Source organism: Vicugna pacos, chromosome 14 (genome assembly GCF_048564905.1).
Source record: "Vicugna pacos chromosome 14, VicPac4, whole genome shotgun sequence".
NCBI classification, from domain to species: domain Eukaryota; kingdom Metazoa; phylum Chordata; class Mammalia; order Artiodactyla; family Camelidae; genus Vicugna; species Vicugna pacos.
The window spans coordinates 70,844,535-70,868,288 of NC_133000.1; the positions used below are offsets into that span (position 1 = coordinate 70,844,535).

Sequence of the window (23,754 nt, forward strand, 5' to 3'; positions counted from 1 at the left end):
TTTTTGTTCTATTCACTAGTTTGTTGTATTTTGTAGGTTCCACATATAAGCGATATCATACAGTTTGTCTTTCTCTGTCTGACTTATTTCCCTCAGCCTAATACCCTCCAAATCCATCTACGTTGCTGCAAATGGCAAAATTTCATTCTATACAATGGAATACTACTCAGCTATCTTTTTAGTTTTTTGGTGAAGTATCAGTTCAAATCTTCTGCCTAATTTTTAAAATTGGTTTGTCTTCTAATTACCGATTTTAAAGATACTTAAATAATAAAACCGTAAATTTACCCTTATAGTCTCCATTTTCAGTGCTGTCAATCTGATTGATTATCAGTCAGTTTGAAGTTTTCCTGTAACTCACTGATGCTCTATTCATTATTTAGTCATTTTTCTCTCTGTCTTGCATTTGGTGTAATTTATATTACTGCCTTCAAGTCACTGATCTTGTCTTCTGTAATAGCTAGTGCATGTTTCTTTCTGTTGTTTGTGGACTCAATTTCCCTTTCAGTCTTCCGTATGCTTCTTTCCTCATAGGTTCATTGGGGAACGTAAATACGTTCCTCCCCAGTTTAGGTCTGCCACCTCTCAACTTCCAAAACTGGCACTGAAGTTTTCTACCTAGGGAAAGGAAATTTGGAATAAAGCTTGTCATAGTTTATTATAACAGTGTATTTTCCTTTATCTCTTTTCTTCAGTGTGCCCGGTACGATAACGTCTTCATTGCAGAGATCCTGATTGACAGGGGGGTCAACGTCAACCACCAGGATGAAGACTTCTGGACCCCCATGCACGTCGCCTGTGCCTGCGATAACCCGGATGTCGTCCTGCTGCTTGTCTTAGTAAGTAAGGCAGCTCAGTGCGTTACCATTTGAAGATCTGATGGCATATAAACGTCTATATATTTATCTAATAATGTTTCACAATATGTAATACTTCAGTTGAGGAAAAAAGGTGTGTATACGTCATCAATTGTTTGCCTGAAATTACAAGAAAATTAGAGACTAAGGTTGTGGTCACCTTTGATTCAGAAAACAGGTTGCGTAGACACCATTCCAGGCTCTCCTCCTCTCGCCTTTTCCTTGGAAATTATACCCTCAGTGCCTCACAAGTCAGTCCTGACTAAAATGATTTGATAATTGCTGTTTTTTTCTATCAATTCATTCTTCTAATTTTTAGCCGAACTAGACATATAATAACAAGGAGAAGAAGTTTATAGTAAATCTTCCTTGTTTACATCTAGTAAAGAAGTGTCTGTACCATTTATTTACATGAAAGTGAAAACTTTAAGTATAAGACTCATTAAGTTATGTGTTGCCATTGTCTTCAGTGATAGCTTGGACTCTGATGTGGATTTTCATGCATACTATAGTTATTTTAGAATTGGGATTTTCTGATTAATTTATCTCTAATGAAGATTTTAGAAATTATGCAGAGTCTTTAGAAAACATGCAGAATACAAGAATAAGAATGAATGATTCGTTGATTTGCTTTTTCCCTTTATTAATAAAAATTGTGTAATTCCTTAATGATTTTCTATCATCAACCTGGCTTTTCTCATAAGCCCTGAAGATTTTACACACAAGCAAACTGACACTCAAAGATATTAAGCAACTTTCTATAGGCCAAAAACAAACCATAGATTTGAACTCCAGATCATTGTCCAAGGTCTGTCCTTTCTCCCCTGGATCGTGCTGCCTGTGTTAACAAATTACCACATACTTGATGGCAAATACAAGTTTATTCTCTTACATTCTGGAGGCTAGAAGTCTGAGATTAAGGTATTGGCAGAGCTGGACTCCCTTCCCCGAGTTCTAGGGAAGAATTCTTGCTTGGCTCTCCCTGGCTTCTAGGGACCCCTCGCCGTCCCTGGGGTTCCTCGATCATAAATGCATCCCTCCAGTCTCTGCCTCCGTCATCACGTGACCTTCTCCCCTGTGTCTCTGTGCTCCAACCCCTCTCTTTTTTTTAAATGAAGACAGCAGTTACTGGGTTTAGGGTCCACCTTAACGCAGTATGACCTCATCTGACATTGTCTGCAAAGACCTTATTTCTACACTAAGACCATGCACAGATATTAGGGGTTAGGAGTTGAATATGTCATTTTAGGGAGCCCAGTTAATCCCACTACTTCTCCCTTCTTCCTCCCTTTTAAAATCATAATCAGAAGCATCTTAAGGTACAAGGCTATAAATAGAGACTTCCGTAATCTTGTAAGAGGTTAAATTTCATCTAGTTTTCTCTTATTTGCCCCTCAATAATTTATGTCCTTTTTTGTTTTTATAGTAGAAATATATGTCACTGAAAAAACGTGTTTCTTCCAAATCCTGGAAAATGGCAGCTCTATTCAATAAATAAAATAATATGAGAGAAATAAAGATGGTTTAGCTTGAAACAGAATCACTTGGAGGGCAAATACTCTACAGGAAAACACACAAAAAATGCTTAACTCATTTATAAGAATAAATTTTCATTTTACAGAAATTGAGCCTATAAGGAACTAAACTAACAATTCAGCAGGAAGGCTGTGGGATTTGCTTAATGTTAAAGAAAAATATAAAAGATACTTTACAAGGGAACTGAATGGTCTTTGAGTGATACTGTGAAATTATCAGCTGTGGAATATGGAGTGTATACTAAACTATTTAGGGATAAAGGGACATGGTGCTTGTGACTCAATTTTAAGAAATCTAGGAAACATAAAAGAGACGGAGAAAGCAAAAATAGTAGAAAAGTACAATGACTGGTGAATTTGGGTAAAGGGTAGTGTCAGTTTCCCCGGGTGGCTGTAATAAAGTTCTACAAATGGGGTGGCTTCAAGCAACTTGTCGTCTCACAGTTTTGGGGTCCAGAAGTCCAAACTCAAGGTGTTGGCAGGGCTGAGTTCCCTCTAAAAGCTCTAGGAGAGGGTCCCTCTGTGTCTCTTCCCTCTCCTGGTGGTCCCCAGTACCCACTGGCTTGTGGCCGTCTTCCCTCTGTATCTGTCGTGGCGCCAGTGCCCCCCCTCTTGTAAGGACACCTGTTACTTACAGTACCCCAGAATGACTGCATCTTAGCTGTTCACATCGGCAATGGTCCTACTTCCAAAAAAGTTCACGTTCACGGGTAGCAAGGGGTTAGGGTTTCAACATGTCTTTGGGGGGGATACGATTCAACCCATAACACTCATAACAAGAACACAAGAGTTCTTTGTACCACTCTTGCAACTTTGAGTAAACTTGAAGTTATATCAAAATTAAAAGTTACCAAAAAGTATTTGCGTATGAAAAGAAATTTGTTCACTAAAATGCTATCGGGTACTGTCATTGAAATTACAGTATCAATGTGCCAGAGAATTACTGCTGAATGAAACAGTCAACAAATGTCGACCTTATAGTGCTACATAAAGTAAACTAATAAAATGTTTATTGACAGAAAATGTGCATTTATTTGTTCATATGTCATCTGACTGGCAATAGGATTCCTACTTGAGGAGAGCGATAGATCTGAGTTCTGTTTCCAACACCTCAGGAAATGTTTTAAGACCAGTTGGAGACTGGGTGGCCTTCCAGTTTGAATAATGAGACAGGAAGGGTACTCAGGGCTCCCAGTGGGAATTTCCCAGTCCTCAGCCGCAGAAGCATTTGGGGCATTTGGTTTTGCATGTCTAACAGAGACTACTTCTGTTTCCCTGATGAAGCCCAGCTGACGGACTTGCCTCAGACTCCTGCCTTGCGGGTCATCAGCGCCTCAGTTCCAAAGGGACCCGTTAACAACTGTCCGTGCTCACTAGCTTCTGAGTTAGACTAAGAGTGACAGTCAGCCAGGAGTCTCATCTGCGGTAGTTTATAGATACATCTCCAATTTCAGAATTTTAATTCAAGAAATACAGCTTCTTCAGGGGGTTATTGAGGAGATTTGTTTTATCGCATGTGCATCAGCTCTTCCAGGGTGTCTACCAAGGCCAGCCAGCCAACTGTGTGCACAGAGCCACTGCAGGTGGGGTGTCTCGCCCGTGTCCCGTGGCAAAGAAAGGAAGGGGCAAGGAAGGAAGGAAGACAGAGAGAGGGAGAGAAGGAGGGAGGGAGGGAAAATGAGAGGAAGGAAGGCAGGAAGGAAGAAAAGCCTCCCACATTGTCGTCCATCTAGAAAGAGTGGAAGCAGGACACTCAAGTGTGCATACGGTGGTTTTGCAATTTTATGCACATAACACTCTTAAAATTAAACATCAGAAAATGTAGTAAAAAGGAAGTGTCACAAAAATGAAAATTCTGTGCTTCAATTTTTAATAATTCCGTTAAGTTCGTGTTTGGCTTTTCATTTTTCAATTCATTTCAGTAAATTGCTTTCAGGACCTAATCTGTGCGGGCACGGCTGGGAACATGAAGAGGAGTAAGGCGTGATCTGTGATGAGGGCCATTCCCAACCCCGGGGAAGTCCGTGCACAGAGTCACTCCTGGTTATTCAGCAGCAGAGACCCGTGGGTGATGAATGGGCTGGAACTTCAATGAGGGAACCCAGTTAAAACATTCATCACCATGTTTAAGTTCCAGACTTTCTTTGAAAGAGCCTTGTTACTTCGTTAAGAGTAGAAGAGATTCTCTCCCAGTGGACTGCTTCTCTCAGCAGCACGTTGCTCTGTTTACTTGTGCTTTTATTGATAATATGTGACTCTTAATTATATTCAGTGTGGTCGGGAACCCAGAGGTTTGATATCTGTAAGATGCTATCTGAAACATGTATGCATTGGGAAAAAAAGATGAACTTGATTATCTCCCACGTATTAGCACGGAACTCAGTAAGGGCACTCTGGTTCTATGTCTTAATTGATTCTCTAGCTTGGATAGGGAATGCAAACCCTGCTTCTCCTCCTGCGTGGAGACTTAAGAAAAGGGATCGTTAGCAAGGTCTGCTTAAGACTATTGCCTCAAGTAACTTCTTTTCAGACTCTGAGTAACTGAACTGAAGTGAAATGAACTCAGGAGATAATTGGAAGTCTTCAGGACCTTAAAATTGCGCTTTCCTTGAATGAGTGAAAATCTGAAATGTATAACTTGCTCTGTTCAAATAAAGGATTATCTTTATATGGTTATAGACAACACAATGTGGTGCACTCTAGATGGTAGGATGAACAGCACAGCTGATGTGGAGGGCAAACAGTAAGATACGGGACATTTTACCACTTTGACCTGCTGTTTTATTTTCTTTTTACAGCAGATTAGAGTAGTTCTTTGGAAAACCTGTGCAGACTTGCTAAGACATGGGAAAGTTGTGTATATACAAAAAGCAAAACCTCACCTTTAAATATATATAATTATTAGTGTGGTATTCCTTTTTATGTAAAGTTATAAACCTGGGTATTATATAAACCATACTGACTATATACATTGCAATACAGATTCCTATTCAGTAAGAAGAATAGGGTGAAGCTTGCATTTGTCTGGCCGAGGTTTAGTGACGTGTTATTGGAGGCATATGAAGATCTTGCCTGGGAAATTTCAGGGAGCTCATTGAAGAATGTGGAGCAGTGGTGACAATGGATGTGACCAATCTTTAAAGAGTAAAAGCACTTCAATCATTGTATTTAGGCTGGGATGGGCAAAGAGCGGAGCAGATGTGCTCGGAGCTGCTTGAGAGAGAGCCTTTTGAAGCTAAAAAATGTGCAATTACCATATTTAATATACTCCATCCATTGCTATCTGTGGATTATGGCTCTTGTTAGAAAACAGTTTCTGGAAAGAGAAAAGCTAACTGGGAGCCACTAGTTCAAGTCTGTATCAAAACTATTACAGTGTGAGAATAGTTCTCACATGAGCTTCTGTGGAGAGCAAGGGACTTAAGGGTTTAACAAGATAGTTTGGGGAAGATCAGCCCAAGTTCATGCCGGAATTTTCCATTCAGACCTTGAAGGCACGGGGCACTGCTGCGTTAGAACAACAGGCAGGTGTAGGGCCGCCAGCACAGGCGCAGGGGTCAGATATTTCGGTTTTAGCAAGAGAGGTGGGGAGAAGTTGGGGCTAGCGTCTTGCAGGGGTCAGTGGAACATTTCTAGACTATCAGAGTGTCTCACAAAGTATCTATTTGTCTTAAAAAAATAATTTCATGTCATCAGCATATAGTGACAGTTTCACCTCTTCTCTTCCAATTTGGGTCCCTTTGATTTCTTTTTCTTGCCTGATTGCTGTGGCCAAGACTTCCAGAACAATGTTGAATAGAAGTGGTGAGAGTGGGCATCCTTGTCTTGTTCATGTCTTGCATATAAAAATAGACAAAAACAAACTTCTTCTGTATAGCACAGGGGACTATATTCAATATCATGTAATAACTTTTAATGAAAAAGAATATGAAAGCAAATGGATGTATGTATATGCATGACTGGGACATGATGCTGTACACCAGAAATTGACACATTGTAACTATACTTCAATAATAATAATAATAATAATAAACAGAAAAAAAAGCTAAAAATCTGCCTAACTTAAAAAAAAAAAAAGCCAGTTTCTTACGTGACTTTTGCCAGCTCTATCTAATGCAAACTTCTCTGGGTCTGTTTCTGAAGAAGATTGAAATGAAAGTTTTGGTCTGCTCTCTAAGTTAACAGCGTATATGTAATGTTAAATGTGGTCTTTTTCACGTACAGGCTGGAGCCAATGTCCTTCTCCAGGACGTCAATGGAAATATCCCACTGGATTACGCCTCGGAAGGGACAGAATCCAGCTCCATCCTGTTGACCTACCTGGATGAAAATGGTAGGCTGGCGCTTTGAGAAATTGTAGAAAGACAGATGAAGAGATAAATAGTAGAATTATCAGTGTGTCTGTTTTTTCGGCATGCTTCCATGACTTCAGACGGACGTCCTTGCCCTAGCTTATGTGAAATGAGGTCTTATTTATGTAGCATTTCGTCGCTGCTTTAGTCAGTGCGATTCTGCAAGCCAGCAGAAATCTAGAGACCAACAATGAGGGAACATTTTAACAAGCATCCAAGGTCTGTAATTAGCAGGACCGGGTTTGTAATTATAATCTGTTCTCCACTGGGAGGCGAAGGGAAGTGAACCAGCACAGTTGAATTTTGGGTTAATGAGCACAAGGTCACGTGATGTGTATATTCTCTTAGGCTCCTCTGGTCTCTTAGGGATCACTTGCAGGTAAGTGAGGGCAAAGTCAAGGGCAGTTCGCACAGCATCCCAGCATCCGCTCTTGGGGACACTCAAACCTTGTCAGAAGAAGTCCCCATGATCATGGTGCCAGCCTCAAAGAATGAGACTGAGGCCCCAGATGTATTCAGTGACAAAGAACGTTTAATTGCACAGACCGAGTGTATAATTTCATGAGTAAGTCCAGCATCACTGAAGGGGGAGGTATTTGAAACCCTGAGTCCCATACAGTGTTAAACTCAAGATGTATGCCCTGTCTTTTTTTTTTTTTTCGTCTGTGATTGAGATATAAATAACAACAAAGAAATTCCAGTGCCTTCAAGTATGGCCTTTGGCCACAGAAGAAGATGAACGTCGGTAAGAGCCGCGCCTCTTAACAGCCGCGCCTGTGACTCTGCCCTCCTGCCTCTGCGCAAAGCCCGCACGCCTGTGTCACTGTTCCGGGTGCTCTGTGCCTCCCGAGAGTGCTTTAGCAAAGGTTCTGCTGAGGATGGCTTAGAGTAATAATAATTAGTACTTAGCAGCCATGAGCTCCTTAAAAGAATTGTCTATTAATTCTGAAGGCAAGGTGAGTGAAGCTGGTTATTGTCCGTGGAGAAGATGTGAGCTGAGCTGTGCTACTGAAGGTCACTGAGTCACGGCGGGACCACAGGCTGTGCGGTGGGGCCACTGGTTCCCGCCTCATCTCCCTCCCTCCTCCTAGCTGCTCCGACAGGAGGGACTTGGTGCTTTCTCACACCTTGTCACCTGTGACTTGTTGGAGACAGACTCCACTGCCTCCACAGGGGACAGGCTTAAAGCCAAGCACATTCCACTGCTGGAAGTTCATCATTTGGACCTTTGCAAAACTTACCTGGGAGGTGGGGAGGGTAGAGCTCAGTGGTAGAGCGTGTGCTTAGCATGCACAAGGTCCCAGCTTCAATCCCCAGCACCTCCAATAAAAAACACAGAAATAAATAAACCTGATTACCCCCCCCCAAAAAGGGCAAAAATAACAACAAAACTTAGCTTGGCATGCACAGCTCTGCAGCTGCGTGGCGAGCCTGGCTGTCTGTGGTTCAGCTGCGCCAGCTCTGTGTGATGCTTTCCAGCTCTTACTGTCCTGAATTTCTTTTTTTTTAATTGAAGTACAGTTGATTTACAACATTCTGTTAGTTTCTGGTGTCCAGCATAGTCATCCAGATATATACATATATACATTCTTTTTCCTTCTAGGTTATTACAAGGAATTGAACATAGATCCTGTGCTCTATAGTAGGACGCTGTTGTTTATTCTGTGTATAGCCATTTATATCTGCCAGTCATAAACTCCCAATTTCTAATGGCCGTAGTAATAACTCTCTCTGGAAGCTAAAATTAGGTATCTTTATTTGCAAAAGAATAAACTTTATAAACTTTTCCAACGCATCACAGGATTTTGTCCGATAAGAAAACTGAGGATTGGCCAAAGCAGTATTCCTGCATGTCAAGAAAAATAAGTGTATTCCTTTGAGAGGCTGATTTAAAAATGATTAAGGGGAAGAAATGAGGGGGAGATTCTGACTCTGAATGGTTAGGAAAAAATCTGTCGCGACGATGGCTGTCACAGCCAGTTTGTGAAATACATGTTTGCTGGAACAAATTCAATTGAATATCTCTTAAATTTTTAATTCTGTTTTCCATTTGTCACTGCTGCTGCCGTGGCCTCTGCCTTCCACCCATCTGCTCCTCCCTCAGCTCATTCACAATCTGCTTCCGCTTCTGCCCGCGTCCCTCCCGTTTATCTCAGCAGCTGCCACAGTTCCAGTAAATGCTGTCGAATTTCATTTATCCTCTGTCCCCCTTGGGGGGTGCACCTTTAGAGTCCTCCGCGGCGACAGCAATGGGCTGACAGCCTTAGAGACGTCTCATCTTCCAAGATGCGCATTTGTACTATTATCGGTGCACTGCATTCTTCTAACTAGGCAGCAGTCTTTGAATTTTCACTGTGCACCGTACAGTTTCAAATCGGAGTTCTTATCTAGCTGTCACCTCAGGGTGCAGGTGGCAGGAGGCAGGCCAGGTCACGAGCAGGACGATGACGTGGAAAGTCGCTGGTCACAGGCTCTAAGTGCACTGTCACCGCCGTCGTGCACGGTGTAGCCGGCACAGCAGGGAGCCTCGGCCCGCTGCCGAGCTCCCCGGGCTGGAAGACCAGGCCGCAGGGTTGTTCCCATGGGGCGTTGGATGCCTGTGAGGTCTCCAGGGCAAGGAAGGCCAGCTGCTGTTCAAGGACAGCAAATGCCTCTGAAGTGGGCCAGCAGCGAAAGCCAGCGTGGCCAGGAGAGCCCGAGGTGTCCAGGGCAGGAGCTCCCCACGGGAGACACACATCGGTGTATATTTTCAAGTCCCTGAAAAAGAAATAAAACCAAACCTTTCTTCTTTGCTCTACATATATCATCACCCAGTGCCTTTCCCGTTCCTTTCAAGTCCGTCCTTTCAGACAAAGATGCTCATGTCCGTTCTTCTGAGTTTCCAGTCTCCTCCACTGAGCCCGGGAAGGTTCAGCGTCCGCCCAGCTGATCCGCACGTCCCCAAAGTGACTGCCACCGCGTGTCTGCTCTCCTGTGTCTCCCCTTCTCTCTGGGACATTCGATGCCCTCGACCACACTCTCCTCTGGGAGCTCTCACCGCCGTGTTCTTTCCGTCGTCCTCCTGCTCCTCTTACTTTCCTCCAGACGTGCTGCTTGTCCACCCAGAAGCCACGACGTGGGTCACCCCCGGGCTTTGTCCTTGGGAACCTCCCTTCATCACCCCACACACCGTTCCCGGCTCATCTCCCCTCCTTCTCGTGTTGTTCGCACCTGCTGCTCCCAGGGGTGCTCCTTCAGCTTACGTGGCTCTCACGACCGCCAGTCTTGTGTGTGCAGTTGGATTACATGTCTTTGCCTTGGGTGTCAGACAAGCTGAAATAACACGTCCGCAGAGACCTTCTGGTGCTTTCCTACTCTTCTCTATTCCATTCACCCACATCCAGGATCTCGAGGATCTGAACATCCCCCTTCCCCTCAACCCCACACTGAACTGCCGCCAAATCTTGCAGATTCTGTTTCCTTACATCCCTCTGCTATGTCCACGTGTCTCACCAGTCACGCTGTCACTGCCGCAGGTAAAGCCCTGGCCTTTCTATCTTGGAGCAGCCTTGGAAACTGGTTTTCTTGCCCCCAGACTTAGCCCTCCCAGTGCATTTTTCAGCGGACTCCCTGGTGTCCACAAGTGACTTTGTATATTTCTCTTGCTTAACAAAGTTCGTTCAAAATGCTGTCCCTGCACCAATCCTTCCGAGTCACCCATCGTGAGGGTGGCAGTGACCCAGTTTGCCCAGGACAGTCCCATATTATGCCTGTGGTCAGGGTTGAGGAAGGAATTTGATAGAAGGTTCTAGTATCCTTTTGGCTTAAACTGGTTTATTTCTTTTTGCTAGAATAACTTTTTTTATTTGCCTGCTTAAGTCTTTTGCTTTCTTCAGGTCTTGGATCTCTTAGGAAGCTTACTGTGGAGACAAAAATTGGGATTAGATGCAATTCTAGGAGCTTAGAGAATCCTGCAGTAAAATCATGGGATGGGCCATTGCCATAGCTAATGATAAGACTGACTGTACCCCCAGTACAGGACGGATAACGGGAGTAAAGGAAAAGTTGAATTGTTACAGTTACCTTAAGAGGGAGAGGTAAGGAAAGCTAAGGTAGGGGTTCAGATTGACTTGAAGTACTAATGTAGTTTCAATTTTGCACAAGTATCTTGATATAATCAAATACAATCAGACAATAGTAATTAGTATAATGTGATAACTTGTGTATTTCAGAGATATGATTTGTTTCTTATGTCCTAAGTTTTTAAAAATTACTAAATTCCTGTCAAAATAATAAATTTATACAGAATATGTTTTTCTCAGAAAGCAGTATGAAAATAAAACATAACTTCTTTTATTGAAGAGGGGACTGGCCCTTACCCACAACGAGGTAGACTGTAGCCATCGTGGTCTGTTCCCAGGAGCGGCTTCAGAAACCTGTTTGACCAAGAAGAGAGGACTTTCCATTCTATTGTGTTACCAAAATCGACTTGTGCTTTTTTCCTGAATATATAACAAAAATCTAAAAGTCACATCTTATTGGGTATTATATTTGGTTCAACATTAAGTTTTACAATAATGGGAAACAATGTCATAATATTCCACTCTGACCCCTTCACAACAGTGACCAGAAGTAGGTTGTTTTCCCACAGTATATTGTGCTGTGACTGTGTCTGCAATGAGTGACACTTATCCGTTTTAATTTACGTCTTTCATCTTTGCGCCCTGTTCCTTTTTTTAATCACTCAATTTCCTCATTTTTTAATTGGACTGTAGTTGATTTATCATTCTGTGTTAGTTTCTGGAGTACAGCATAGTGATCCAGTTACACCTGCACACACACATACATGTACATACATGTATTCTGTTTCATTACAGGTCGCTACCAAACACTGAATGTACTTCCCTGTGCTGTACAGTAGGACCCTGTTGTTGATTTCTTCTGCACATAGAAGTTTGTATCTGCCAGTCCCAATATATCGCTCCCTCCTCAGTTTCCCCCAGTAACCATAAGTTTACTTTCTATGTCTGTGAGTTTCTTTCTGTTTTGTGAATAAGTTTGTTTTTGTCATTTTTAAACATTCAATTAGATAAGAGATAAAAAGTGCTCAGAAGTGTGGCTGGTTCCGAGCAAACACTTGCTGAGATGCAGATATCATCTCATCGTCATCTTCATCCCCCCCGTATCACTATTCCTGTTAGTGTCACTTGGAATGAGGTGGCTTATTTCCCTTAGTAAGCACCTGTTACGTCCAGGAACCAGAGCTAGGGACAGGGGATGCATCAATGCAGAGAGAGAAGCTACCGTGGAGATGACACTTCCGTGAGAGCTCAGATTGTAGTGTGTACTAGACAGACGTACAGACAGGAGGTGGGCAGACCTGAGCCTTCTGTGCATAAATCACCCCACCTGAGTGAAGCCAGGTGATTAAGTCTGCACTCAGTTTGAGTTTATGTCTCCTTCTTAACATTAGTAGTCATGAAATGGTCGATTGGAGCATCCTTTAAAAATATTTTGGGAACACTTTAGATAGACGAGAAAGTAGCAAAAATGGCAGAGAGATTTCCCAGAGACCCTTAACCCCATGTCCCCAAACAACAAAAATGAGCACAGCCATGGTCCATGAGTCCAAGTGAAGAAGTGAACATTGGTACAATGTTATTAACTAAACTACAGCCTTTATTCAGACTTTCCCCATTTTCCCACTACATTTTTTTTTTTATTCCAGGACAGTATATTGCTTTCTTGGAGCAACTGTTTTGACCAAAATATCATAGGGAACAAAAGCACGTCTTTACCACTCATGTCAGTTCAGTGCAAGCACCTCACAATACTTTGGGCAGTGTGTGCTGATGGTTTATACTGAACAGGTATCCACTGAGAGCCTGCCGTGTCGAAGGCATCCTGTCACATCTTTGGGATGTAATAAGAGGAAAATTATTCAAGACTCTAGCTGGGAAAAAGACTGTGTGCCAAGAGAAGCAATTATAGATGCTTTGAGTGAGAATTCAAAGTGAAGGAGGGGCTTCAAAGAGAAACAAGTTGAAAAATATAAGATAAAATGAAAATTTTACCCCCAGCAGCTGAGAAGCAACTTGATATTCTGTTTGAAAGTCTCTTTTCTCCCCCAGGAGTGGATCTGACCTCACTGCGTCAGATGAAGCTTCAGAGACCAATGAGTATGTTAACAGACGTCAAACACTTCTTATCTTGTGGAGGAAATGTTAACGAGAAAAACGATGATGGCGTGACACTGGTGAGTTACTGCACTCCCGTAGGAAATGCCGCTTACGTTGAGAATGTGCGTGGATTTCTAAAGCACAAAATTGGATGTAATTAACTTCTAAATAATTTTTAAAATTTTTCTGATCATAAAAGTAATACATATTCATCACAGAAATCCTGCAAATCACATAAATATGCAAAGAGGAAAATGCAAATTGCTTATGCTACCAAGCAGAGAAAACCAATGTTTATCTGTGATGTATTCTCTTTAAGCCTTCTTTCTATGTATGTTTTTCCTACAAATTCAGAATAATTTTATCCATTATTTTGTCAATGTGATTTTTGAGATGGAACTTACAGGAGGATGTTTTCATTTTAATTTTAAGCAAAAGAAACTGTGGGACACTCTGATGAATGAATCTCTAAATTCACGCAAACGCCTCTCATCACTTTTATTGCTATCAGGCGCAGTTGCAGTAAATCAAATACGTAACAATTAAATTTGGATTAATTTTAATGTATGTGTAATGTCTCATCCTCAAAATAAGAACATTTGGTCCCACTGAGCCATAAAAATTGCCTGGATCGGCCACGCGGGGTTAACAGTAATAATGGTGGAAATAAATGTATAAAGTCTCAGGGCAGTAAGCGAGGGCAGCTCTTCAGCATGGGATACAAAGAAGCGGTTGGAACCAATTTCAGAGAAGTGATTCCGTTTCTTCCACAGGAAGACAGTAGGTGAGGAAAGCAACTCAACTAAGTGGATGAGGGTTTTGTGAGACCCGATACCTTTGTAGATTTATCACATGCAAATTAAGTGCTTTGAGACTTCCAGCTAGACCTGCCTTCTTAGATGTTGATGTTGGCCTTGGGAGTGTAAATTTCAGAAGGCTATGAAAAATGAAACTCTCAGCTATAAGAAAAGAGTTTAGAGTTAATTGTTAATGTTAATGTTAATGTTCAGAGTTAATTGAAAAATAACACGTTTAAATGGAAAAGTATTCTAATTTTTTTGATTAATGGTTTTTTTTTAAACTTTTTTAATGAATGAAAGATTCTTTAAATTCTATAGCGCTTTACAATTTTCAAAAGTTTCACACACACGATTTCCTAATTTATTGAGGAAATATTTATTGACCACAGCCAGTGAACAAAACCACAGCAGTTCTTTGGTCATGGGCTGACATTTCACCGGGGGAGGCATGTAATATACAATAAGAATGAGCTGAGCATATATTGTATTAATGGTGATAACTGCCAAGGAGAAAAACAAAACCAGGCAGGGACATGCTGGGCATTTGCTGACCTTTTGGGGTGGACAGGAAGGATCTCACTGACAAGGAGAGTTCTGAGTGATGATGTGAAAGGATTGCACTCACTGCACGTGTGAAGGAGGAGCATTCCAGCCTTCACGGTGGTGAGTGCAAAGGCCCTGAGGCAGGGCCAGGTGTGGTGTGATTGTTACACTAAGTTTAAGCCCTCGACCTTGAAATCAATGATTTGATACAGAAGGAAAGAGGATTTGGGACTGAGCCATGGAGATTAGGAAAAGGTGAAGATCCAGAGATGAGACGGGAAGGGGAACTCCCCAGGTAGGAGGAAAACCAAGAGAATGAGATGTTGCAGGAGCCAAGGGAAGGGAGTGTGACAATTATCTAGCGAAGAAATCCAGCTGAGATGGCGCCTCGGCCGCTGGGCTTAGTGACTAAAGTGGTCGGTCTTCTCATCCAGGGCAGCCTCCGGGGAGCCTGGGGTCAATTTAATTAACAGTTCACTTAACACATGAACTACATTAACCAACGCACGTCTTACACGTAGTAAAAACCAACCCAACAGAGTCTGTTTCTTTGTTTGGCAAAAGACCTTACAGCTTCACTAAAAAAAAGAATCACAGCTAAATAAAAACAGCTCACATGCTTCAGTCCCTGCTAAATAAAAGGACCTACATGCTTCAGAAGATAAGGTATTGGGAGAATCAATACACAGCAATAAATTCCTATCATTTTCAACCATCTTTAATTCTGACGCTGCCTCTGACCTTTTTTTATTGGACAGAGAACGTAAATGTGGCAAGGGTTATTCTGTAATGACTAAGCCCTGTGCTGATCATCTTTGAGCTCTTTACAAAGAAATCACAATGACCAGGAAGTGCACCCTTGATGATCACAGCACTTAGCAAGTGGCAGGTTCTTTGATTCTGAATTGGTCTTTGAGTCTGAGCTTGGTCAGTTGATTGCAGTGATAACTGCCACTCCTGGAGTTGTCTTTCTGAAAAAAGCATGTGTGTGGTGTGTTCCTGCCGGTTGGTGCTGACAGTGATAAGGAAGTCTTGTCCACAGGCCGGTTTCTCTATCCCGAATTGGAATGTCAGCCATGGCTCAAAATTAGCATCATGCCCCAGGCTGCTGCGCTATTGTGTGTGCAGAAGAGGTGATGCTATCAATGAAAAAATAAGAACGAACTTCTAGTAAGATGGTTTTCAGCTTGGTTTTCCTTCCTGTTGTAGAATATGCAATAAAATAATGAACAATAGAATATGCAATTAGTAAGGCCTTCCTTCCACCACGCAGGCACGCTGGGAGGGGGGAGGTGGACTTCTAAATCACTGGTGGTTCTCTGCAAAGTTGGCCAACATTTTCAGTCTCATTTTATCTCTGATTTTGACCTGTTACTCCTTAGTCTTGAGGAAGAGGTCGTCTCAGCTGTTCAGGGAAACTCGTTTCAGATTTGCATCTGTGGTCGCACTTGGAGAAGTGATGTCTGTTCTCTTCACCCTTCAGTCAGAAGTGAGATAGGAGAAGTCGTCTGTCAGCATTCTAGTATGCATAAAGATTAGGAAAGATCTGAAGTTAGAAGTTAAAAATCTGGACTGACCCTCATAGGTATCTGAGTGGCTGTTCCTCCAAGTGGATTTTCATTTTTTCCTACAGTTTTCTTCTGTCAGGGCAGTTATGAGGGTGTGTATGACTGTACACTCTGCTTTCCTGGGAAATGGGGATTCAGAAGAACAGCTGGTGAGGAGATGTGACAGACTCAGTGCTCACCCTGGGCTCCATCACTTTCTGGGTGTGACTTTTTCTCATTTCTTCAACTTTCTGAGCCATCATTTCCCCCCTCTTTTAAATTGAAATATGAAGATACATGCACCCCAGTATGCATAGCAGTGCTATTTAACAGTAGCCATGACATGGAAACAACTCAAATGTCCATTCACAGATGACTGGATAAAGAAGATGTGGTACACACACACACACACACACACACACACAATGGAATACTACTCAGCCCTAAAAAAGAATAAGATAATGCCATTTGCAGCAACATGGATGGACCTGGAGATTGTCATTCTAAGTGAAGTAAGCCAAAAAGAGAAAGAAAAATACCATGTGAGATCACTCATGTGTGGAATCTAAAAAACAGGACATACGAACATACAACAAAACAGAAACAGACTCACAGACATAGAGAACAAACTTATGGTTACCGGGGGGAAGAGAGGTGGGAAGGGATAACTGGGGAGTTTGAACATTTCACCTTTAACCCTGTCTCGATTGTGGCGGTGGTTTCATGGGTGTGCATTTCTGTCAGAATTCATCAGATTGTGCACCTAAGACGTGTGTAGTTTACTGTACGGGAACCACACCACAGTAAAGGTGGTAAAAAATAAAAATTAAAAAAAGAAAACAACTGAAATACGAAGAGTGCCCACATCACAGGATAAATGGGTCCAACCAGACATGTAAGTCCCTGAACCTGCTGTCTAGTTAGTACGCGGTGAGCTCTCAAAGTGAGTCATCACAGCATCTTAGAACATGGAAAATATTCAAACTCTTTAGGCAAAATTAGTTTTACACTAGTAAGAACATGACAACTCTAACGTTGTCAAAGCAGCAGCGTGTACATGCCGTGTGCATAGAAATACATCACCAGCTGTGCCTCAGTTAAAAAAAAAATCACTGGAATGTCAAAAGCAACCATCAGAACAGTGAAATTGTTAGTGTATTTTTAATTTTCTTGTTATATTTTATTCACTTTTTAAAATCATGCAAACATGCATACAGATTAATTTATAGTTGGAGAATGTAGATATATCCTCGGGGCTGTTTGCTAGGATATTAATCAGATGAATTCTGTGTGCAATAAAGTGTGGCAAGATTGATGTGAAACTTAATCTCTTAATGTTTGTGCCTTAAATTAGATGAATGTATTTGTTGTTCTAATATAGTTGAAAGTATACACAAAACATTCACATGAAAGTATCACTGTAAATGATCGCTTCATAATCATTTGAAAGCCAGTCAGCGTTAACTCATCCTTTCCAGCGTTCCTGTCTGCTTTACGCGTATGTAGGCATCTCAGTGACGGCACTTGCTGTTGTCATTTACATCTTTGAGTCCCTTCCTGTAACACCAGATGCAGTGCTGGAGTTTCAGGGCCAGTCAGTACATGTGTGACTTTGGGACAAGAAGTGGTAAAGTACTGAAATGTATTTTGTCTTGAAAAGTATTCAGATTATAGTAGGAATGCGGCACTAGAGAGGGAAATAGGAATTACAGGAAAAAGGGCCCATTGTTAGAATCAGAAGGAAAATAGTAAACAATTACCCCACACCCCTTTTTCTCAAAGAATGATGACATCCATTTGTACCAAATAAATGAAATTACATATATGTTCTTTTTTAAAGGTCTCTGTATTTTAGATCCTGGACTTTCTTAAACGGCTCCTTAAGCCACTGAATAAACTGTATTGCTGTCACTGCTCTAAATGACAGAGTGTCTCTCCATTGCAGTTACACATGGCATGTGCAAGTGGCTACAAGGAGGTGGTGTCTCTTCTCCTGGAACATGGCGGAGACCTCAACATAGTAGACAATCAGTACTGGACCCCGCTCCACCTGGCAGCAAAGTATGGCCAGGTAAAACCAGGCCCTGAATTATTTTAAAAAATCATTTTATGGTCAATGCGTCATTTCATATTTAGTTTTTGATTTTTCCTTCAAATCGTGCACTAACACTAATGTAATTTGACTTTTAATGGAGTCTTCTTACTAAACAAATATGTTTATGGTTGAAAGAAAACATTTACTTTTAGAAGGACACATAGCTCTGCATAATAGTCAAAATCACTGGAGAAGTGGGGGTATAAATCAGTGAAGGAGCGTGTGTTTAGCGTGCATGAGGTCCTGGGCTCAATCCCCAGTACCTCCATTCAAACAAACAAACAGACAAACCTGATTACCTACCCCCCAAATTAAAAAAAAAATCATTGGAGAAATAATCAAGACATAAACATTCTTTAGAGAATGGACTTAATACTCTTTTCTTAACATTATGTAGCCCTTACAAACTTCTAGTTTCCTGAGTCTGTAATAACTGTGTTTGTTTTCTACAGTCAGTGGATGTAACACAAACTAACATTTTATATTTTATTTTCCCTATAAATTGTATTTCATTTTAATGAATAAAGGGTGGGTAGCAGAGTTATTTCTCTGAATTGATGCTTGGCTGTAGCTAATACAGCTTGAGTTTCTGTGGCACGAGCTAATTTCTCACTAGGTACTATTATGCCATGAAGAAGAAGCAAATTTTAACTTTTAAATAATTCATATGGGTGCATGTGATCAATCAGTACTCATAGTAATTTATAATAGTAAAATTAATTTATGAAAATATGTGATTTATTGTGTTAGAGAAAGTCTTGGTAGTATAAAATAGAACTGTTTTATATGTATATGGAGACGTAAGCTAAACCTGTTGCTGTCCAGACATTAGTTTCGGGTAACAGTCAGACTCACCGAGTTTGTAGTCAGCTACATCCCTTAGATCCTAACCAGTATGCAAAATACCTATCATAAAATTTGAATAGTGCAATTGTTGGAGAAACTGAAAGCATTTGCATCTCAAGCATTTTAGGAAAAACATATTGCTTGGGAAGGTCTTCCAAACTGACAGGAACACTGCTTTGACAACATGTCCTGTAGAAAAAGATTCTTTAATTCAGTTAATACTTTCAGCAGGCTCTTAGCAGTCCCCTGGCTGTGCTTCTAGAAGGTGAGTGTGCGTGTGAGTGAGTGGTGGGGTAAGGGGGCGAGTCTGCAGGTAGCTGAAGTCGCTGTCCTCAGGAGTCCAGGTGTCCCAGGTCTCACTAGGTCACAGGAGTGCTGGGGGTCACGAGTACACCGCCAGTACGTCGGTGCCCCATTTCCAGCACGGCACCATCCCGGGGTACCCTGGGTTTTGTCGTTATTGAAAAATTGAGAAGCAAACACATGAGCAAGTAGTGATTCCTCAGACACAACCTGCAGGCCTGCGCTGAAGAAGCGGTCATCAGCGACTGGCCAGAACGCGCCCGCTCTGGTCGGGGACTGCCCCCGGGACGGGCCCAACCGGCAGGCGGTAAACTGTAGCGGGACACTACCCAGACCTGAACGGACCATTTAGCCCAAGTTTCTGCCTTAGTGACTGGACTCTTAGATTTTGGATCAGGCATCTTTTCAAAGAGCAACACGTTGGTTCCCTTTAACCACTTTCAGAGATAATAAACTCTGGGGAATAGGACTTAGATTTAATAAAAACTTCATAAAGACATGACTTGGATTAAATATGTCACTGCTTCTATTATTCGATTTTTATCAGAAGCCAGTGTATGTTTTTTGTTTTTATTTGCCTGCAGGTCAAATGAAACATTTCATATGAGTTAGTGTATTTTACTTGCTCTGGTATTTGTCAGTTCTGTGGTTTCCATTTGGCTCTTTCTTATATAACAACTCTTACACCTTCTGTGTTTGAAGAGGTTCTATTTTATCATTTGTTTAAAGAGAATTTGTAATTGCTTGTTGAAGCCTTCCTATGACGGCTGCTTTAAAATCATCATCAGATAATGTCAGCATGATTCATCTTGCTGTCCCAGACACCCCTCCCACACCGGCACACCTGTATTCACTCTGCTCATCCCAGTGACTTCGCCAGCTTTGTGTTGAGGGCCCCCCGGCCTCCTCCCTGGCTCTGCGCACGAGCCCTGGCTGTGCGTCTCACAAGGCCCCTGGTTCTCCCTCCACAGAGCCTGGCCTTGGGTCTTGCATCAATGAGAGCCATCAGCCTCTGTGACAAGAGGGTTTTTACCAGGCCTGGAAGCTCATTAAGAACATGGTGATGACGGCATCAGACTCCTGTTGAACATCAGTGGTCACATGTCCAGGTCGAATGACTCAGCTCCTGGGTCTGATGTCCAACAGATGTCCAACAGAGCTTTGCAGAAATGGCTGCTAAGAGTGTGCAAACGAGGCGTATTTAAAAAAATAATCTCACCTTTATCCTCTGCTTTCCTATTTTCTAAATCCTTAAATATTTTAGTACCAAGGATAGAGTCTGAAGATCATACATCTTTTTCCATTTTGCTCCATTAAACCTGCTGGAAAGGGGTGCCCACCAGAACATAAGCTCCAGCACAGCAGGGACTTCATTTGTGTGGTGCACGGTGCTGTCCTGGTTCCCAGTGAAACAGATGAAGGAACCAAATGGACAAACTGATCAGCCAAGACCTAGAAATTAAGCTCTAACACGGAGAGGTAGAGTGAGGCTTTTTCTACTTGAATCCATGACACCAAATCTGAAATATTCACCCTTGATTTAGACGAAACAAACAACTGATTTATGTCAATAGGGGATTTTGAGTAAATTATATCTTGATTATTCTGTCAAGAAAATACCATACGATGTCTGGAATTATTTTAAAAAATTGTTCACCCATAAAAACACCACTTAAAATTCATTTGGGGAAATGATATTTTAGAAACAGGTATAATTTGAAAATCAGTTCATGTGCATGGAAGATTTATAAATCTCTAAAGAAGTTTGCTATAAATAAATATGTTTCAGTTCAGGAGGAAAAAAGCCTTTAGAAATGCTAACATTTTAGAGGAACTAATGGCATTTTTACAGACACTCATAGCATTTCACTTTCTTATACATGTCTTACAAATATAAACACCCTTATGGAGAAGGCAGTGCATAATCTATAACAATGTTTATAATCGCTTATAACAATGTTTATAACAATGTTTATAATTGGCAAATATTGGCAAATATGGGATGACATACATATTTTAGAACTTGCCTTTATAAATGTAATAACTTCTCTAGTGAAAAGGAAGAGATGCCTGTTCTAGTCTAAAACAGAACTAAGTTCTGTGAGCAGTAAGTCGTTTGATTTTACAATTTTTATGAATTGTACGTAAAGTAAAATTTGCTTCTAGCCCTGTACATATTTTTAGTGTTTATAATAGGATTGGTGATACCTACAACAAAAGAAAATAACGGTACAAATGCTAGAATCTAAATCTTTCCTTCAGAAGTATCTTGTGCCACACAACCTAGATATCCCAACGCTCAAACGAGTTGTTTTTATTCTCAAGTGCATTTTACCCAAGTACGTAAGGCTTGAGATCTATTCAGCTTTTTTTTTCTTTAGATATTTCTTCTTCCATTGGAAAACAAGTAAAACCACTCTCTGGTTCCCCCATCCCTCTGAGCGTAAAACATCGATGAGCTCAGTGTTCTGTCCTGGGCCGTCTCTCTTCTCGGTGTTTACAATCTGTGGGGGATCTCACACCTGCAGCTTCAAACACTCTGCATGAGCCGCGCCCCCAGAGCCTTCCTTCCCTTCTCGGTCAAGTTGCAGACCCATGAGGACCACTGCCCAGAGGGTGACCTCTCTCAGCCTGCCCTCAGATTCAGCTCCTGTGCAGAGGGAATTAACGCCTTCTTCTCCCCACCCCCCGTCTGCTGCCCCGTCTGTGTCTCATAGTTCACTCATCACAAAACTAGGCGGTAGCCTCTTTCTGCCTCTCCCTCCCCTCCCGTAGGTAATACACCACTGAGCCCACGAACTTCTACTAGTAAACGGTTGGGAGCTGTAGGCACTATAGTCACAATCAGTTCCTCTGTGTGTCCTCACTGCCTCTGCCCTCACCGGGCGCATCAGGATCTCTATGGCAGGATTAACCACCAGCCTCCTCCCGGGGTCCCCTGCCCCTCCCCCATGCCACTCTCAACCACGTGGCCACCATGAGCTTCCGAAATTCCAAAGGTAATCAAACTCTTCAGTGCGCCGTCCTGTCCATTGCTGTGGTATCAAACACCCACTGTGTGAGACAGTTCACAAGCCCCACGTGCCAGGAGTTCTGCTTAATGCTCCAGATTTATTTCTCCTATCCTCCCACCGCGTTGGACCATGTAGTTGTCCTGAACTTCCTTCGATTTCCGGAATACGCCATCACGTACCTCCTTTCCGTGTTCTTTACTCTCCTTGAAACTGTCACATGATTGAGTCTCACTTGCCCTGCAGGACTCCACTGAGATATTGCTTCACTGGCTGCCTTATTGACAAGAGAGTGACTGCATGTCCTTGTGGATCAGATGCTTGGCTTTCTCCGAGCATCTCTGGGTACCTGGAGAGCGGTGGGCAGATGAGGGAAACCCTCGGGGAGCCAGCCAGGAGCCCCGGGCATGTGCAAGGTGTTGGCTAGGGCTGGAGGCAGAGATCTGGGACGGAGCACTCACAGAAACTGGGCACAGTAGGCAGGGAGCTCAGCACTAGGGGCAGCACCATATTTAATAGTGTAGGGTGTGAGGTTAGACGTTATCTCATCACCTAGAATCCATCTTATTTTTTCCGGGGACCCCAGTGGGCTTTGTTGGTGACAATATCTGTGGAAGAAAGACAAATAGATGAACAGAACATAAAACTGAGTCCCAAAATGGCCAGGGACATGTAGTCAATTGATATCTATAAGGCACTAAAGCAATTCAACAAAGAGAAATAGTCTTTTCAGCAAATACTGATGAAAAACAAAGGATGCTGGACCAAAGTTAGCCTTAAGCATTTAGGTACTATTTACAAAAACTCACTTGAGATGGAGCATAAATATAAAAGTAGAAGTTGGAATTATAAAGTTTTTAGAAAGAAATATGATATTGTCATGACCTTTGAGGAAGCAAAGAGTTATTCAAACATTAAAAAAAGCACTAATGACTAAAGAAAAAATATATGGATGTTATACAAAAACAGAAATAGAACAAATTTTTAAAATCCTGTTCATCAAAAGACATTTTTTAAGAAGATAAACAGTCATTCCATAGAATGGGAGGGAGTTTTGGCAGTACATATATCTGACAAATGTGTCTAGAACATACACTGACAGATCAATAATTAAAAGGTAATCACTTCAGTACTAAATGGTCAAAGAATCTTGAATAGACGCTTCACAAAAGAAAATATGCGAATGGCCACTGAACACATGAGAAGGTGTCCAGTGTCATTAGTGATCAGGGAAGGGCAGGTTCAGCTGCACTGAGACACTACTTCTTTCCCAGTACAGTAGCTGAATATTCTTTTTAAATGACAATAGCAAGTGTTGGGAGGGATGTGAATCTAGCAAAATGTATATATTTAATAATAAAATTATCAAATAGAATGTGGAACAACAGGAACTCTGGTGGGCGGTTGGAATGTAAATGTGAGCTCCTTGAAAAAAACATTGGTGCTATCTAATCACTTTAACGATGACCAGACCTTTGTGTCAGCAGTTTGCCCTAAGTACCTTCATCATGAAGAACCTCTTGAACGTGTACATGAAGATATATAAACTAAAATATTTATAGCAACATCATTTGTAAATATAAACAAATAACTTCAAGTGGCTTGAGTGCCCACTGAGAAGGAGGTGGATAAATTGTGATACATTCTTGTACAAAGCAAGTCTGTGCAGCCAAACAAATGAATGAACCTTGGTTATACCCATCACCT

At 41.8% G+C, this 23,754-nt stretch overlaps 1 protein-coding gene across 1 annotated transcript in view; it reads left to right on the plus strand.

The window, feature by feature from the left end:
• MYO16 (myosin XVI) overlaps positions 1-23,754 on the plus strand; it is a 440,032-nt gene that overhangs the window by 147,743 nt on the left and 268,535 nt on the right. The window contains exons 5-8 of the mRNA XM_072976531.1: positions 696-839; positions 6,617-6,725; positions 12,855-12,979; positions 17,738-17,863. Of these exons, the coding sequence (XP_072832632.1) occupies positions 696-839; positions 6,617-6,725; positions 12,855-12,979; positions 17,738-17,863 (504 nt within the window). The remainder of the gene's footprint in view (positions 1-695; positions 840-6,616; positions 6,726-12,854; positions 12,980-17,737; positions 17,864-23,754) is intronic.